The 13619-nt window shown below is 36.4% G+C and overlaps 1 protein-coding gene across 3 annotated transcripts; it reads right to left on the bottom strand.

Moving 5' to 3' along the window:
• Window positions 1-1034: 1034 nt before the first annotated feature.
• LOC105060634 (uncharacterized) lies at window positions 1035-12532 on the bottom strand. 3 transcript variants are annotated; one of them, XR_834457.4, is made up of 8 exons: window positions 12253-12524; window positions 11190-11280; window positions 8437-8552; window positions 7644-7703; window positions 7463-7528; window positions 1851-2053; window positions 1726-1776; window positions 1035-1431 (listed from the first exon to the last, which is right to left on the bottom strand). XR_834457.4 is itself a non-coding variant. In XM_010944421.4 (7 exons), exons 1-6 carry the CDS (start codon window positions 12307-12309, stop codon window positions 1859-1861), a joined length of 585 nt encoding a protein of 194 aa, XP_010942723.1. In that variant the 5' UTR covers window positions 12310-12517; the 3' UTR covers window positions 1499-1776; window positions 1851-1858. The 3 variants fall into 3 exon arrangements, 1 of the variants encoding a protein (XP_010942723.1); XR_002163230.3 differs by lacking the exon at window positions 1035-1431 and having other exon boundaries at window positions 1499-1776; window positions 1851-2084; window positions 12253-12532; XM_010944421.4 differs by lacking the exon at window positions 1035-1431 and having other exon boundaries at window positions 1499-1776; window positions 12253-12517.
• Between the last annotated feature and the right edge of the window lie 1087 nt (window positions 12533-13619).

Below are 13619 nucleotides of genomic sequence, written 5' to 3'. Positions count from 1 at the left end.
CGTCATCAATCTTAACTAAACATCCGAAGGATTCAACCGGTACAGCACGCTTGAGGTACTGCTAAATGCAATTTATCTCACATAAGAATGAGAAGAACTCCTTAGTTGCAGTCGGTCGGGTTGGGTTTGTAGTTGGAGCAGGTGGTGGTGAGGGTGGTGGCAGAGGGCTTTGACTTTCCTATATGCTGTTGGGATGAGGGACCTTAGATCGACTCTGGTCCAAAAATGTTCTATAGCTCCATATCGTATAACTAAATTTTAGACAGGTGAAGTATCGTACTAGGTTCTTGCAGAGGGGTTTGAAATGGTCCAGACAACCACAATAAAAGTAGACCCCCTTTTTAAGGGGAGTGGAATGAGTTCTAAATGATGATTTTTCCTACCTAAGAGACTTTTGACTAGGCTCTGAAGATCGGCCAGAGCAAGCGGCACCAACCACTATCGCAGACAAACCAACATCTCTGAAAATAAAGAGATGGGGTGAGGAACATATCTTATTAGACCGCAATGTAACGGAGCAATCAGCTTGTTTTACGATATTGGCATAGGATCTTTTGTAAAGCTCACCCGTTCAATGCAACCCATTGTTAGAAACCAGGATCTCTGTGGCCTGATAATACCACTACTTCTTCGGGATGTGGGGCGGGACAGCTGCATTAGTACAAACTTGTTGATATGACTTAGAGCGGGAAGTCATGAAAAACCAATCTTCTTCAAAAACCGATTAGGATGGTTTGGTGACTCGATATCTCAAATGATCCAAATTCATTAACAAACCGACTGGCTGAATATCTAGATTGCACATAGAGTTTCTACGAAGCAAGGGTAGACTAGAAAGATTGGAATGCTTAATGTACTGAAGACCGCAGTAGAGTGATCAAAGTGTCACTAGTTTCTCCCATGAATGGACAAAGAGGAGCGAGACAGGAGTTTTCTCCCCTTAAGGTCGGTAAAGCATCTCTCTCTAAGGGCAGCCATGACGTCTTTAGAGATTATCGAAACCAACCTATAAATGCCAAGAAATTAAAGTTCACTAGCTTGGAGCATGGGGGAATGATTTACCCATCATTTCAACACTTATTTTTTTGGTTGCAACAAGGACATGTGATGAAGATCACAGATAGTGATTTCTATGGTGGCAATGGATCCAATGGAGGTAGATTGGGATTGGACAATAACATATGCAATCCTGACTCATACCCATTCCATTGCAGCAGCGGGTCAGGATACTTTTTTGACTCTTGCGTTCGCTCATGATCATCACCTCAGTGGCTGCCAACCTATCATGTTGGTAAAATCATTTGGATGCATGGCTAACCCCGCTAATGGGTGTTATCAAATGATCTGGGCTCGAATTCTGCTGACGCTCGAGTGGCCGGATGGGAGGTAACCCCCTCCCTTTGTGATCATTCTTGGTACTTTGGCTCCAATCTGCACTAAATTACCATTAAAAGAAGTCAACCATTCGCAGAAACCCTAAAGATTAGCCATGTAGCAGTTTAAACAAAAATCTGGTCAGTTGATTTCTATATTTACTTCCAATAATGAGACAAGGGGAACATGGCCGATAGCAGTCACTGTACATGAATTATTTGTCCTCGTAAATGAAATATTTTTTAACTAGTGACAGAAGATTACAGAAATTCAGCTGGGAGGAGCATTTGACAAATTTCATTAAAAAAAACAGGTTTATATCATACAGGGTGTGAGTAATTGGTAGCTGACCTATGATCCACAAAGCTTGCTTGTCAGAGTAAGTCAAACAAGAGCTGGCACCTGAAGGACAAAAGAGATTATAGGCAGTGGATAATGAATACAGAAAAGAAAATTGTTGAAAATATGATTCTGACCTTTGCAATCAGAATGAGGAGCTGCCAACTGACACGGAACGTCCAAAGGGTTTCAGCTCCTTCAATGTAGTTGCCAGCCAGTCCAGTCCCTCGTAAAGGCCTTCACCACTAATAGCACAAGTTCCTTGGATATGCCATATCCGGTTCCTCAGATCGTATAGGCCCAGTCCTTCACAAACCTCCATTGGGGTCATTGCCCCTCTCTGCATGAAAATGAAAGGTCATTGCCCCTCTCTGCATGAAAATGAAAGGTCACAATTCACTTTGAGAAACTGAATGACCAAGTACAGATTGCCACCTTTAATCTATGTTAGATAAATGAATTATTTCAGTGAAGTGAAATGTCCTTTTCCTTTTAGCTATTGTAGGAAGGAAACTATTCTAACAAACTCAAAATCAATTTAATTAGGCAAAACCCTCTCGATGAGAAATGTAGGGTTTGCTATGACATCGATAGCCTATATATTTTGCCCTAGGTTTAAAAATAGTTGGTTTCCTCTGTTGTTTCCATCAGAGATAGAACTTACTGCTTCTAAAACTCACTCAAATATATCATGGATTTGAACTTTGATTTTATATTCAATTTCCAAGGGGAAGATTAATAAGACACCAGGATGCAGGAGATCCCAAAAACAGTAATAATAACAAATATTATAATAATAGTAAGAAGAATCTTAAGAGATCATTGATATATCGATTTCAGAATCCATGAAGATGACATTGACATGAGCAGTGAATGCAATGACAAATAACAGCATTAATCAAAGATATAACAGTTTATCATCTTCAGAGAACTTTTCAGCCAACAAAGTAATTAAAAAAGAGAAATCAGTATCAAAGGATATCATTACTATTCTCGGTTAGGGTGTGTTGTGGAGAGAGAAACCTTTGAGGACAAGCATTAAGTTGAACCTCTTCAATCAAATATGGGATAAAACCAAGGCCCCATTTGGCAAAGCTTTTGAAGAGCTAAAAGGCACTTTTGGATAGTATAGAGGTGTTTAGTGAAAAAAAAAAAAAAATGAAAGTTGTTTTCACTTCGTCGGAAAGTTGAAAGGATCTACTTCAGAGTTGCATTTTGGAGCTTCTCCTCAAAAGTGATTTTTGGCCAATGTCAAAAAGCTATTTTTGGTTTTAATGAAATTTTTGTGGTGATCAAAATGCCAAAAAATAAATCTCATAATTATATCTTATATCATATCATATCATGTTATCATGGTATAAGAGAATGCTTGGTTGGGAGAAATTAAGGTCTGGAATGAGAATAGGAATGGATGACTCCCATTCTAACCATTTGGTTGGGGAGAGTTCCGTTCCGATTCTGATTTCAGAAAGGAATAGGAATGGCCCAATCCCTTTAAAGCCCATTTTGGAGTCTCTCCTACGGATTCAAAGCCCATTCCAGCATTTAACAAATTAGTTTTTTAAAATGTCCCTCATGTTTAATTATTTTATCAAAAAAAATATGTTGCCTTGCTCCCATCCTCTAAAAAACCTGATGGACTCCCTCAAACCAAAAGAAAACGTGAGAAACCCTAGCCTCTGGTGGATCTCGTGGCCCTCTCCCCTTACTTTGGCGACCTTGCTCCGGCGACCAAAAGACAATCCCCCCACTCCGTATTAGTGCCCTAGCTGCCCTACCCCCATCGAGCCCCCATCTCTCCTGTTCTCTGCGAGAAAGGGTCTGCCCATATTCATCTCCCTCGACCCCCCTCACCTCCATCCCATTTCTTGACTCCTGTCTTTTTCATGTCAGCCCGGATCACTGGTAAGTCTCTCCCTCTTTCTCGATCTCTTTATATATCTAGAGCCTGTGGCAGTATTTGTATGCTTGTTTCCTTGTATGTATGCATGTAGTGTGGAGCTAAGCTGAATATCCTACCTCTAGGATCAAAGCGTAAATCCTATTGATGCGAAACTGTGCCAAAACATTTAAACTGAAAATTCACATTGTCAATTATACATCAAATACTTTGGTTTCTATCTTGTACATCAAGGGCTCACAAAATGAGAATGCTAGTGGCATGATAGAAGGCTTCCTAAATCCTAATTGTATCTAGTAGTTGTTTCCTTGTTGATCATAATACACAAGATCAAATGGACAAGACTAGGTTCAAGTCCCACAGCATGTGGGGTCTTCATTAGATGAATGATTTTATCACATTAGACTTGTTTTGTTCCTATTGACATACGCCACTGTTGCAAGGTTGGTTGGATGATAATTGAAATGATCAAGTAGCTTTCTTCAGATGCTATTTTCTCCACTGGATATCTGTAGGAGTATGACAAACTTACATATTTTTCTTTCTTATTGTTCCTCTTTAAGTATTGATTGAATAACTCTTCATCATACTAATAGTTTCTTTAGGTTATGCTGAATTTTGATCATAAATAAAGCTTGCTATTTTTTTGGGTTTTACTTTGAAGACCGGAGACAGAGTCTTCTTTCTTTATTCAAATATTTCTTTAGGAAACAAAATTCCTGTTTTATTGGTGTACTCAGCCATCAAATATTTTGCTATTTGAAACTTGTTCTTGAGTGCATATTTTATCCTCCTTTCACACTTTCATTAGGACTGAGGTATGTACCCAGCATGCTTGGTTTTAGTTGGTAGTATCTAGCTCTTTTTGTCTAAGGGTTACATGCACGCTTGGGCATTTAGTTGTCTTGCTTTGTATTCATATATGATTGTTGAAAGATATGCATGCAACTCTTTATTTTGGCATCTTCTTCAGCATTATTGCCCTTGTCATGCTATCTATGGGTTGAGACAGGTCCTTTGTACATAGTTCATGCCTTTGTCGGTTCTATTTGATGCTTTGCCTATGGCTATTAAGATTATGTTATCTTCACTAGAAATTTGCGTGCTCCTATAGTTCTCTTGCTTTCTATTGGTGATATGATTGTTGTCATTATGATACTTCTACCAGTGTCCACTGATTTCATTTGAAAAGGGGAGGGTGGTTTCAAGAATGGATATATGAACAAGTTGGAGAAAACTATTGAAAAAAACTACCTAGTTGTCATTTGAAGGCTAATCCACATATTGAATCAAGGACAAAATATCTAAAGCAAAAGCATAGTGCTATTGTAGAGATATTATCGCAAATAGGATGCACGTGGAATGACCAAAAAAAGATGATCTCTTGTGATATAACATGATACATAGAGTGGTGCAAGGTATATTTTATACATATTATTTTTGTAATTCAAATAATATTTGTTTATTGTTCATCTCTTACTCAATATACATGGTTTTTTAATGACAAGTGCATGAGTCCGTCAAAGGTTTGTGGAAGTAGCTTTTCCTCATCTAAATGCATTTGAAGAGATCTATGGGAAGGATAGGGCGACGGGAATGGATGCTGAAACATTCGCAGATGCTATTGAGAATATAGAGAGGAGGCCGCTATTTTGGATGATGAAGATCTAGTGGACCTTAGCATGGATGAGGACAATGGAGGCCACTCGGTTATACAGCCTCTTTCGATAAAGAGGGCACCTAGTAGTAGTTCGAGGAAGGAAAAGAAGCAGAAAGTTATCCAACGGAAGGAGACAAAGATGGCAGGAGAATCCAAATCTATGAAGAAAACTTTAGAGGCCATGTCTAAGATCCTTGGGACATTTATGTCGTACATGGATACTTATTTTGGTACCATAACTAAAGCAATGGCACGTGAGCAAGAGATGGCTGAGAAGAACGTAGTGAGTGTAGTGGAGGAGCTACTTACATTGGAGGCATTGACTGGTAGTGAAGTGATAAAGGCAGTCGATATTCTTACAGCAGAGCCTAGCAAGAGCACAGTATTCTTCTCTCTTCCACCACACTTGAAGAGGCAGTACGTGCTTAGCCTTCTTGATTCAGACATTGATGGGTCAGATTTTAGACGTTAGTATTTTGTACGATGCTATTGTTAATGGAGTGCTAGATTTTTTTTATTAGATTTTATGAAATTCCATCTCTATACGTTGTTATACAGAGCAAGCACCAGTATGGTAGCCTTGGTTCTTGGTGATTAGGCTTTTTTTATGGTTTTGTCAATGCATTGTGCTTAGCCTTGCAAAATTGTTTGTATCAACTTTGAGATTTACTCAGCTTTCAATGTATCATATTTTCATACATTCAGTGTATCCTTCTTAGTTTTCAATATATATAGTATAATATAAATAGTTTTTGTCCCTAAATCAATAATGCTAGGAGCTCTTTTTTTCTTTTTTGGTAAAGTAGGAGCTCCTCACTTTATCCCAAAAAAAACCAATACTTCTAACTAGTAAATCCTTTACTAAAAAATCTAACTAGTTATCATATTAAATTATATACAAATTTCTTTAAAAGATGTTTTTGATACTCATTGCTAAGAGTTTTAAAACTAAGTTGGAGAGAACCACTTATATAGATTAGTTCATTGGTCAGTTAGTTAGATTTTATAAATTAATAAATTATATTTAATTTCAAATCTCTTGATATATATTTTTTAGTATTAATTAAATAAAGTTAAAATATTAAAATATTTGAAAACAATCAATTTTTCAAGATTTTTGGTTCAATGGTAAAAGTGAAAATGTAAGTTGATTTCGATTTCTATCTTTAAATGAACCAAGTAACAATAATGAAAATCATCCATTCCGATTCCAATCATGAAACCAAACATTTTAGAGAATTTGGTCATTCCAATTCTGATTTCAATCCATTTCAATTTTGATTCCGATTCCGTCGCGAACCTAGCACCTCCTAAATGTATTATATTATACTATATAATATTATAATTATATTATATTATACTATTATTATCAATACTTTTATATTACGCCGTCTTGGTTCTGGATCATACCAGTACCATCCTATTATAATGTTAGGATGTGGTTCAATACGGTATCGATATGATATGGTACACTTTATATCGGACGATACGGGGTAATACAACAAACCATGATAATAATATATAGTTTTACATTATACTCTAATATATAATACTATGCAATGCCCCTTATTGCCATTTTGTTGTACCAGAAGTTCTTTCTCATCTAGTTGCCATCACATGCTACAGTTCCACAGCACTTTAGAAGTATAGTTTCCAAACAACAAATTGCTTTGTGTAAAAGCCCTACTGTTCAACAGCACTACTTCCTAAAAGCTCTACTTCTAGAAGTCCCAAAGTTCTACTACCAACAATAATCCCAAACAGACCCTAGTTTATCAATAGATTGAGATCAATAATATTTTTCTTGTACGTGTACCAATAGCAAAAAAACTAGGATGCCTTTTCCCCCACTAAATTTTATTCTTGATCTACAAGGTCTAGCTTTTGGAGCATCTTCCCCTTGCACTATATGTTCATTTAAAATTTGTGGCATAGAGAAAAAAGAATCCGTTTTAAGTCAAACATACTATAGTGTGGTTGGCTAGAAAAGTAAAACATGCAAGGATTATGATTCAAAATAATAATAATAATAATAATTAGAAAAAAAAAGCGCCCTGCCCATGTTGTATGATACTAAAATACAACTTGAATTTAAGGATGATGTGCCGTGTTCCTGTGAGCATTCTATGGATTTCTAATTTAGTAGAGCACCAAGCTCTTTTGATTTCCAAGCCACAGGTTTGACTTACCAAGTCCTGTTTGTTAGCGAATACCAATATAACACTGTCCAGCATGAAAGGATCCGTGATAATAGCCTGAAAGAATAGATCAGCAAAAAGGGATTGGCTCAATACTGTGAACAACATTTTCATAGGCAGCAAAACTGCATTACACATGATTAACTAATTCTTAAAACATAAAATTCTAGACCTGAAACTCTTGTTTTGCCATTCCAATCCTTTCTCTGTCCAAGGAATCAACTACATAGATCTGCAAGCATGTGAAATCATTAAAAAATATTGAAAGTCCATCGATAGAGGCAAAATTGTAGCTTTAAATCTAACCCCCTATATGTAAAGCCAAACAGTTTATAGAAGAACAGGTATGCCATTTAAGCATTTTCAGGCACGGTTAAAATAGGCTACCCAAAACAAATATTCATTTAAGCAAAAGTTCTAATGTTTATGGAAATACCATTCAACGGTATGTCCACTGTGCAATGTAAAATGAGACATCAATTCAAATATACAGCAAATTCAGTGGTACTTCCTTAAAATGATGGTTGCCAGCATGTTCTAGGGGACAATCAACAAAGAGTTAGATCCAAGTGCCATAGCATAGGTTGTAGCATAATATTTAATGCATATAATGGTGAAGGTGAAACATCAATGGGTTATAAGCAAATTCCCATTGAAGTCCTCATGCACCAGACAAATGGGCAACATACTGAATCACAAATATACAATATCATAAAACATTTCAATGGGAGTAAACTTGAAAATCAGCATAGACTTTATATGTTTAGCAGACACTAGGACATGTTTCAGCCAGGAAACTTTAATTCACTTTGCTAAAAGAAACTAATGCAAGACCTTCAGTAAACAATTAAATTACAGCAGATGTACAACTGCAAGGAAGGGCGCACATCAAATTCCTTTAGTAGAACCATTAAGGGATATCACTGAGAAGTAATCCAAAAGAAAATTTACAAACAAATTGGTACCAGCCCATCAGTATTGTTAAAGTAATGCCTCCACAGGGGTCTTAGTTTCTCTTGCCCACCAACATCCCACACTGTAAACATCACATTTTTATATTGAACTTTCTCTACGTTGAAACCTGCAAACACAATAAGAAAATAAACATGAAATGCTCTGTAGTCTGGTGGGATTAGAGAATCATAGGAGTCAAAACAGTAGCATTAGTACAAAATATGTGAACAAACTGTAATGGATCATATAAAAAACCGAAGTGGCAGCAAGAAAAGAAAAGGGAAAGAGAGAGAGAGAGAGAGAGAGAGAGAGAGAGAGAGAGAGAGAGAGTTGTGCTGTGTCCTTTCACAGCATATATACAAACCTTAAACTACATTACTACAAGATAACAAAGCATAAAAGAAATCCTTTTCATCTATACTAGCATATGACTTCCACTTGGCACATTCTAATTAACCACTAGAAAAAAACTCTGCTTTAGAAAAGTTGGGAATCTTAAGTTCAGTCTTAACGTGACACTGTTAAAGACTTTTTTTAGGAAATAATTTTCATAAAGTCTCCTAAACGATTTTTCCAACAAACCTTTTGAGCTAAAAAGAGACAAAAATTCCCATATAAAATTCCTTATAGAAAACATCATTGATCTAAAAAGTTGGATGTAGTCATCACCATTCCCTCAGTTAACATGTAAGCATCTGCAAGAAAGTTGAGTTTTAGCATTGACAGTAGAGAAGAGTTAAAAATTGTAATTTCACATAATGAAAGAGAAGCAATTATAAAGAATGAACATGTATACTGCTTGTACTAGAAGAATGGAGTAGCAACCTATAAATCTAGGTAGCCCTACTTGTTATTTTAGGATGATACATGGAAAACTTTAGGGCGCGTTCTTAAGGATACCAGCAAAACTTGTGCAATCCAAATCTCATCAAGAGGTCCTATGCATAAATTAAAATGGAGTGGTAGGCCAACCTCAGCAGTCAGGGATTACTCCCACTAATCGACAACTGATAAACTGGATAGACAATCTTCCACCGACGTTCAGCAGACAACAGAATATTAGAAAAGCTAACATTTTTACCAGGAAGTTGATTGTGACAGAGATAGTGTGTCAACTTCTAAATCCCTTCATTTGGCTGTACTCAAAATTTCTTATCACAGTCAAATCCTACATAAGCCTTCAAAGCATCCATGAAACTTACCTTTAATTATCATTGAAAATGTTCTTTAATATCAATGAACTCAAAGAATGTTTTATTCTGAACTATACCATTTTTTCACACCTAAAAACCTGTTCCACCAATTCATTTATTTTCCTGGTCTCTAGGAAGCCTTAAATTCTCAATTTAATTAAGCACTTTATTTTCTTTAACAAACTTCTATCTCCAAAAACTTAACCTATAGGTTTTGGGACAGAATGGAACATACTCTATAAACCTATCTGGCCTCCACACCCTGAGATTCCAACCCAAAGTGACTTAGAGGAATTTCCTACAGACCAGTTGGCACCAACGTGTTGCATTACATTGCTAGGTGACATGCTAGGATCAAGAAACTATCAGATGGATCATGAAATGCTACAAAACAACCTGTACTTGCAAGCTTCCTTCTATCTGTATGGTGTCAGCTTTTAAGGATCAGCCTATTATTCATTAAAGTTCATATTTTTAGACTTTCATTTTTTCCAAAAAGAACTTTCTTCTGATATCAACCTTCTGTATATTTATGCAAAATGCTTAAAAAAAGGCAATATTAGGCAAGAAAGAGGTATGCTAGTAGGCCTGAATAAGAAGTTTGCAAGAAGGAGATACTACCTTGTTAGTCATGCAAATTTTAAGCTTATGACACTAAGGAACAACCCTCCAACATCCTGCTGTACGTGAAGAAGAATTTAATCAAAGAAGGGGATGACAAGAAGGTTCTTTACAGGAAAATGCATTATCTAACAGAAAAAAACAGAAACAAATCTTGATCACCATGTTACGAGATTAACTGGACTATAGGCAATCAAAAATTTAATTCATGGTGTTTGATCATTCTTTCTTTATGAACTATATACACTGATAACTTGTACATTGTTTTTCAAATGTAATTCAAGAAAATCAACATACAAAAGCTAAAATATGGTGATTCACATTGTTTGTTGGTAGATATTTAGCATTAAAAGTAAAAGAACTCATGTGATTTTGCATTTAGCATCTTGAGTCCACAACAAACTTAATGGATTTCAACAATCAATTATCTGATCTCAGAACAAAGAAAACACTGAAGCATAACTTGAAAATTAAGAGATGAACCTCCAGTAACAAAATTAGGGCATTCTAAACCAGTTGCATTAGTATCTAAAAGCTAAGAATAAAGATCTTGGAATAGAAAAAAGACATCCTTCATCAAAGAGTGATCATATTCAGCTTCTTCAGATGTCCATGTCAAGGAAAGCCAACATTGAGGATTATAGGCTTGCAAGGATTTGGATGCAAGCTGCCTTAAAGTCATCAGTTGCCATTGTATGTCTGGTGATTTGATGCCCTTTTCCTGCAGAGCCTTGATGGCAGCTGTGTAACATAATCATTTTATTTACAGCTCCCTGCCCTTCGATTCAAGAAACAAAACTAGTGCAAAACTTTAATACCAGAAATTATCATACTAAGTCGTACTAATTCAGAAAACATCTTTCAAGCAAGAAGACTCAAATATCATGTGGTTAACCAAAACTAGATTGAAATCCGGATAAATAGGCTGTGTGGTCACATGAAGTGCCTACCAATGGTTGGGACTGTCGACAGCACTTCTCCAATATGCAATTTGTACAAAATAGTTGTCTTACCGGCTGCATCCAACCCAAGCATCACAACCTACATGAGGTCAAATTGAAGCAAAAAATTAGACTAAAAATGTTTGAAACTCTAATTGATTTTTTTTTTTTTTTTAAAAAGTTGAAGTGAAGTACAGAGCAAAAATGAGGATATTATCCAAAATACACATTGACGTGGAAGTATAGTCCTTCCTGAATTGGGTGAAAAATCAGTAACTAATAGTTATGTCACATGGGAAAAGAGATTCAAGTTTGGTTTTGTGATTGAATACTATAAGGATTGGAAGTTCCAGCAGGGGACAATTGAGTACATTGGATAAGTTATTGTGAAAACTTCATAAAAGGTTCTTAAAATTGACTCTTGGTGGATGATTCGATCCTTCAAAGTCTCAATTCGGCATTAGCGATCTCTTAGACATTGTTTTTTGATGATATATTTTTCTAATACTTTTATGGAAACTTTTTAAATTTTAATGAATAGTATTGTTAGAATTGACCGGACTGATGCACCATGGACGCTGCCAGATGACAATCCCAAAACTAAAATATAGACTATATGCAATGGGCTGGACAAGATCTGAAAGTAGTTGAACTTAGAGATTGCTTTGGTAGAAATTTGGTATATAATTAAATAAAAGGTTAAGAAAAAAGCAATTTTTTTAGAAATTTGCCATATCATCCAGTGAAACAAGTCATATCTGATCAAATGAATGAACAGAAAACTCAGAATTTTTCCGCGATGTTCTTTCAGAATTACAGCAAAAAGATAGAAATATGTGCCAAATAATCAAGATTACACTCCAACACTTACTTCCCCATCCAACTACTCAAAACCTAAGCAGATTTTCTCTAAAAAACAAAATTTCCCCAAACCCATCCTCCCATCGATTCAAGAAACTCAGGGAGAAGACTGAATGGACGGAATATGATTAACTCATTAAAACCAAATAGAAGTCTTGAATTAAAAAAAAAAAAAAAAAAAAGTAAAAACAAGGTTGGAATACGGGCGTACTCGCATTTCTTTAAGGCCAAAGAAGGCGTCGAAGAGCTTCCGGAAGGCTTGCCCCATGTCCAAAGCCCGATTCCCCTCTCTCCCCGTAGCTCACAAAGCTCGAAAGGTTTTTGCCGGGCTTAGACCCAAAAAAAGAGTTTGTTTTCTTTTTTTAAGGATTTTAGAGCCGAAGGCTCCTCGGTTTCTTAGCGATGAAGGAGAGAAAAATTAGAGTTTAGACCGCCTTGTAATGGGTCCATACGCCGGGACCCATACAGAGCAGCCAAGACAAAGAGCCGCAGAGGAAGCCACACGGTGAACGAAGCAGAGGGTAAAAACGAAAGCTACGATTTTGTCCGATGGCTTGTTTCGTTCAAAATGTGGAGATTTAATTTGGAACACACGTGAGGTTGTGTTCGATGAGCAACTTTATGCGGTCTCTCCTGGGCCTGGTCTTAAAACTGAGGTTTTTTCGTTAAAATTGTATGGAAGAAATAATGGTGATGCATTGAGTGACTACATAGCGTGAAATGGAAGCCAAGTACGTCCGTCGAACACGGTTCCCATATCTTCAACTTGTCCTTTCCCTCTCCTCTTCTTCTTTTTGACTCTTCGTCTCACTTGAAGTGCACCATACGGGTCTCACGGCTCAGGCTCGGCTCTTTCACTTTGGGCCTTTAAATGAGTTTGATCTGAAAGTAGGGACGATAATTTTAATCAGTCCATTGGATATCCGATCCAATAACGATTCAAGATCGATATAAATTTTATAAAATATATTCAAAATGGATTCAGATCGGATACGAATAATGATATATTCTTATTCAAATCCGATCCGATATAATCTTAATATATATCCATCTTTTAAAATTATAATTATTTTATTTTATTTATTTATCTTATTCAATCCGATCAACTTTTCTTACCCATTTGATCCGATCGATTCGCATCTCTACTTGATCTGATCCGAGATGGATACGGGATGGATATAGATGTAAAATTTTTACTTGCGGGATGGATACGGATATAGACCGATCGAGTCCATACTCAATTTATTGCCATCCCTATTTGAAAACAAGCTTGAAAGCTGATGAAAATATTAAAAGCCTATTTGGATAATCCTGTACAATTCAATAGAATCATATGGTCATAACTTTGATGTAGCCCCTATTAATTCTCAGGAATAATTCCAGTGTAGACCAACCCAAAACTCATAGAAAGCAAAAAAAAAAAAAAAAAAAAGAAAAGAAAAGCCACAGTGGGCCTTATTTTTCTTTGTGCACATATTAGCTGGATTAGATTTTGTTGGTACAAGAATTCATCTGGTGTTGGAATGCTGGAGCTGATGGCGAGGCAGGCCTCTCGGAGGTGTGATCTGCACAAAAGTT

This window comes from Elaeis guineensis, chromosome 16 (genome assembly GCF_000442705.2).
Source record: "Elaeis guineensis isolate ETL-2024a chromosome 16, EG11, whole genome shotgun sequence".
Taxonomy (NCBI): domain Eukaryota; kingdom Viridiplantae; phylum Streptophyta; class Magnoliopsida; order Arecales; family Arecaceae; genus Elaeis; species Elaeis guineensis.
This window is presented reverse-complemented; position numbering and strand designations above follow the sequence as displayed.

Excerpts from the sequence above, each read along its gene's own strand:
- LOC105060634 (XM_010944421.4), bottom strand. The coding sequence starts at position 12,309 with ATGGGGCAAGCCTTCCGGAAGCTCTTCGACGCCTTCTTTGGCCTTAAA. Across the intron at positions 8,553-11,189 it reads GTCGACAGTCCCAACCATTG|GTTTCAACGTAGAGAAAGTT; the intron begins GTAGGCACTTCA and ends TTGTGTTTGCAG. Across the intron at positions 7,529-7,643 it reads TGGCAAAACAAGAGTTTCAG|GCTATTATCACGGATCCTTT; the intron begins GTCTAGAATTTT and ends CTATTCTTTCAG.